We start from the raw sequence: 5553 nt of genomic DNA on the forward strand, positions 1-5553 counted from the left end.
CCTGTTTACATTAGGCTGTACTCTCCAACCAGCCTCTTCCATTGTAAGACAATGGTTTATGACATGGTCCACAATTGTGGCTCTGATTTCATCAGGGACTCTTATTCTTTGCCTTCTACCTCTTCCTCTTATGTCTTCCCCTAACACCACCACACATTCTTACACACCTTATCTCTCTTCCACCAGCATGTAGCTGCTGTTCAGGGTAGTGATGTTCCTCCATGTTCAGAAATGGTAGTGATTGTGCTGTGGGCAAGCTCCATATATATGCTTCCAAACTTGATTGGTAAGATTGTGATTCATTACTATGTCACCTGGCAGGTAATTTGACAATTTAGCAGACATCACCAACATTCCATGTCGTAGATATTTATGGAATATAGATGTATATCTGACTGATTTTGATAATTGAATGGATCATTTTGCATGTGATGGCTCACACGATGACAGAATGTTTAGAGTTGTGAAGAGTTTCACAGTTTCACTGAGAATCAACTCAGCAGTTTTGATCAGCCACATGCATGTAGTTATTGTGCAAATTGTAGACAATTGTATTTACTCTTTTGCACACGTGCCAAAACACATGTAATTTGCTTAAATGAATAAGAAATTCAAATCTGGTGTGAACAACAACCTAATTGTTCAGAGATTTTTTACTTATTGTTTTGAAAAAAAAATTACTCATTTGAGAATTGAGCCAAAGCGATTGGAAAAAAACGTTAAAAAATAAATTAAAAAAGATTCTACTGAATCAGGGAAACACTGCTGCATGAGGCCAAAAATGTGCTGTGAATGATTGATTTATATGATATATTACTGAAATTATGAAAATGAGTTTGTCTTGGCTAATAATAGAATCAAGTCCCCCTGAGCCCAGACATCAATTCAAAGTCAATTCCACGTTGGTTCAATGTCATTTCATTGAAATGACATGGAAACAACGTTGATTCAACCAGTGATTAAATTAAGCAAGCAAGCTTACCTCAATTACCTCGTTAGACTCTTGTATTGCCCTTGATCATGAGTTGCAGTTCCATTACATTACACAGAAGTGATTGGACGAAGGCGTCTTCTGTATGGGGAAGTTTTGTTAATTAAGAGCCATAATGCTCGGTCTGAACATTAACAAGCATCGCTTGCGTTTAGGTTTTGGAAACAGAAGGACCTTATCTTTCATATCTGCATTTTTATTTATTTTTTACAAAAGGTTCAATTGATACACACCTTAACATTTTGTTGTTGCAAATATGTTTTCAGATTTTGTCTGTGGTTGTGGTTTGCGCAAATGTGTAAGCTAGTTCAAACCCTCACCCTTTCGCGACTGCTCGCCTCATGTCCTTTCCCAGCCTCCGTACTTTCTGCTGGCCCCGCCCCTTTGTTGCTTCTTCTCGAAAGCGTACAGGCCGCTCTTTGAAAAGCTAGCTAGATAGCTAACTAGAAGACTATTGAATACTTCGAAAGGGAAACATAAAACTTGAGCTGGTGAGTAGCATTAGATATCTACCAATGGTCATAACGGGTCGCCCAAACGTCGTTATTAGTCGTTAGGTGTGCATAACCACTAGCTAGCTATCTGCTCTTCAGACCAGCTGCTGTTTAGCTTGGTAGCTAGCTAGCTAATAGCTCATTCTAACCCATTTGAAGCTATGCTCAAACTCCGTCGATACACAAATACAATTATTGTTTTCTGACTGGTAACTACATGCAGATCGATTTTAGCTGTATAGAATCAACGAGTTACTGTTGTACTTGATGTTCGTGTTAGCTATGTAAGTTAGCTTGTTAACTAGCGGAATTATGCTTCCAGGTTGGATCCTTCAAAATAAAAGCCCTCATAGGAATATTGAAATGAATTAATGGTCACTGATATTGTTCTATTTAGTAAAAACGATATATTTACAATGAATGATAGAAAATGTAACGATTTCACACACTTGACAGCAATGGAATCTGACTATACATGTGGATCTTGGATGGTACATAGTGTTTTTGTATTACACCACGTTCTCCTATCTACACAGGTGACCTCACAAGAAATACCCCTCCTGCTCTGGTGGGAGGAAGAAGATCCAGTGTTATGAGAACTCAGAACCTGGAATAACTTGTCTTGGTCGGAGACTCACAAAGCAGCACTTGCTAAAACTCCCAGTGGGAAGAGAGATCTAGGAGACCTTTGAATCCATATGAAAGGAAAGACAACTGACCCTATTTTTGACCAAGATACATTGTAACTCATCAGAATAGGATCATTAAGAATCTGCTGGGACAAAATGGACCGAGAGAAGGGAATGTTGATGGATGAAATCGAAAAGGGTTTATGGAATTTAACCGAGGACAATTTACGTTACCTTTGTGAACGTCATGGACACGGTGGCAAAGATGGCTTCAAAGTTAAAGCAATGGATCACCGGTCGTTGCGGCGTAAAATCCTGGAGGAAATGTGGGACAATACGGATTCAATGAAATCGGAGGAGCAGGGAATATCTTGGTTAGTCCAACTAAAAGAGGACATCAGAAAGATACAGGAGGTTGCTAGCAGTGCTGATGATGATGATGCTGTAGACTGTGACGAAGAATGGAACGGAGAGGGCGGGGTTCAGTTACCTAGCAATGGGTTGGAGGTGGAGCCCATGAGTTCCAGCCAATCTGATGATGATGGCGCTGTAGACTGTGATGAAGAAAGGGACGAGGAGGTCAGGGATTGGATGGCTAACGATGGGCTGGAGGTGGAGGTGTCTCCAGAGAGGCACACACCAGAGCAGAGAGGGAGAGGGGTGAGTATTTGATTTCCCAGTCTTACATTTTGTTTCGCAAGTCTTTCCTTGATTCCTCGACTTCCCTTTATAAAAGGATCTGATGTTCCTCCTCTTGGTCTTTCTCCACATCTGGGGTGTAATCATTATTCCAAACAGTTGCAAAACGTTTTTCAACGGAAAAAGTGTTTTATATTAGACAAAGTCGGGTAGATCCCTCCCGGTTTTCATTCCGTTGACTTCTGTTTGTGTTCCAGTGAATACACCCCTGGTGTTCCTCCTCTTGGCCTTTCTCCTTCAATGGATTTTGAGAAGTAGTTTGAATAATTGAGGATGAGAGGAATTGAGGAAAGACTTGACGGGTAGGAGATGGTTTCCCACACTGTTTCATTCGGTCACTATTTTTACCATTTCCAGGACAAGCCTCCCCGGCCCCCCTCCTCCCTCTCGAAGTCTCCGGGTCGTGCGTCCCGCGGTAGCGCCCTACTGCGCTGTCTGAAGAAGAGGGTGTCTGTGCAGCTAGACGACAGCAAAACAACTCGCACAGGAGAGAAATCTCACAGCCCATCTAATGCTAAGCGATGCAAGAAAACTCTCCCAGGAGACAGGCCTAGCTCCCATATCTGTGATCACTGTGGGAAGAATTTAGGAAGTCAAAAAAGCCTGAAAAGCCACATGCGTGTTCATACCGAAGACAAACCTCATGAGTGCTCCGAGTGTGGGGAGACGTTCCGTCTGTTAAGAAGCCTAAAAAAACATCAGAAACTTCACACTGGTGAGGTTAGAGGGACGAAAAAAGTCAAAGTTCCGCATCCGTGTCCTCACTGCGGGACGATGCTTGCTTCGAAGAAAGAATTAAAGGATCATCTGCGAATCCGCCACACTGAAAAAACTCAGCTCTGCTCTGAATGTGGCAAGAGATTCTCTAGCACCTACGCCCTGAGGAAACACCAGAGACTACACACTGGGGAACAGCTCCACCTCTGCCCTGACTGTGGGAAGACCTTCTATACTCAGGCACACTTGATATCTCACCAGAGGGTCCATGCTGAACACAGGGAAAGGCCGCATGTGTGTCCTGTCTGTGGGAGGGGCTTTACAGCAGCTTCATCCTTGAAGTCACATCAGAGTATTCACACTGGAGAGAAACCTTACCTCTGCTCTGAATGCGGGAAGAGTTTCAGAACATTAGGACACTTCACAACACACCAGAAACAGCATGTAGAAGCAAAGCCATCTTTCCCTTGCCCTGTTTGCAATCAGTGTCTCTCAACAAAGCGCAACCTGATATTTCACCAGAGAATGCACACTGGAGAGAAGCCTTACCACTGCTCTCAGTGTGACCGGCGCTTTGTTAATGAGCAGAAATTGAAAAGTCATCAGCGTGTACACACTGGAGAGAAGCCCTACCTTTGCTCCCAGTGTGGGAAAAGTTTCGCTCTTTCACAAAATCTTAAAAAGCATCTCAGGGTGCATTCGGGTGAGAGGCGTTACAGATGTACCTATTGTGTAAAGAGTTTCATTTCTTCATCTGGTCTGAAATCACACCTGCAAACACACACTGGAGTGAAACCCTGCCACTGCCCTGAATGTGGGAAAGGTTTCTCAGAGAAGAGAGCTCTAAAGAATCACATGCTCACACACGGGAGAGAAACCGCTCCAACGTTCCAATGTCTGTGAGAATGTAACTCAGCACCAGGAGATACACACTGGGGTTGAAGAGCATAAATAACTGCCATTAGACTGAGTCGCTCTGGATAAGAGCGTCTGCTAAATTACTAAAACATTTTAAAATAAAACATAGATATTGTACACCGCTGCCTTCCCGACTCCCACATGATAGTTCATTTCTGTCTTATTTTCTCTGAAAAGGCTTACTAAGAAACTACCATAACTAGTTATTTTGTGTCTTGGTGTTCTGTTTATGAATTGTCTGCTTGCTTTGAACTGTTCTATCGAGCCTGACTCCAGAACCTGTTTTGTGCTAGTGTGTGTGTGTGTGTGTATGACTCCCATTTTGGCATGTATTTAGCAGTGTATGGTGCAGTACCAATGTGGCCACTAAAAGGACACCACTTGCCTGTTTTTAATGTTGTGAGCTTGCTTCCCTTTTCTTCTACTATGGTGGGCTCTGTACAACTGTACAAATCTGAACGAAGCAACAAGATAAATACATTATGGCATCTTATTCCCGAGGTAACAAACAGGCCTGCACTGATCTGTCTCGTATCTTTTGCAAAGAGTCATGGGATTGATCAAAAGGACTCCGGCTGTTATAACGTTCAAAAAATAATACTGAAGTGAAGTAAATTCCTTAGTAAAAACAGGCTGAATTTAAGCGAAATCAATAATTTTGATTTTTTTTTTTGCTGAGGATATCTTACTTTTACATCTAGCTACGGTGTTTTTGTGTTTGTACAAGCAGTACTTCTAACTTAAATTTGTCCAACACAGACAAACGAAGGGGCCAGGGTTCAGGTCTGGAAGCACGCTTTCCACTGTACCCAGAGGGCAGTTTCAGTACTGCAGTTTGCCTGACATCTGGCCCACAAAGACCATTCCCATTGATGGTCCCATAGAGAAGTCAGATTTCAAATTCCTAATAAGATACTATACCCGTCACCTTTGTGCACAAAATATCAGTTGAGGCCATCTTTTTCTCCATCTCTCACATCCGAAGACATTAACATTTTACATTCAACCAATGTCTGCCATGTTTAGGCCTCTCGAAAGGCCTCCCGAGTGGCGCAGCGGTCTAAGACACTGCAGTGCTAGAAGCATCACTACAGACCCTGGTTCG

The 5553-nt window shown here is 42.6% G+C and overlaps 1 protein-coding gene across 1 annotated transcript; it reads left to right on the forward strand.

Annotated features, from left to right (window-relative positions):
- Positions 1 to 1360: 1360 nt before the first annotated feature.
- LOC115183734 (gastrula zinc finger protein XlCGF26.1) lies at positions 1361 to 5043 on the forward strand. The gene is made up of 3 exons (XM_029744817.1): positions 1361 to 1482; positions 2022 to 2774; positions 3171 to 5043. Exons 2-3 carry the CDS (start codon positions 2271 to 2273, stop codon positions 4431 to 4433), a joined length of 1767 nt encoding a protein of 588 aa, XP_029600677.1. The 5' UTR covers positions 1361 to 1482; positions 2022 to 2270; the 3' UTR covers positions 4434 to 5043.
- Positions 5044 to 5553: the final 510 nt, after the last annotated feature.

Source organism: Salmo trutta, unplaced genomic scaffold (genome assembly GCF_901001165.1).
Source record: "Salmo trutta unplaced genomic scaffold, fSalTru1.1, whole genome shotgun sequence".
NCBI classification, from domain to species: Eukaryota; Metazoa; Chordata; class Actinopteri; order Salmoniformes; family Salmonidae; genus Salmo; species Salmo trutta.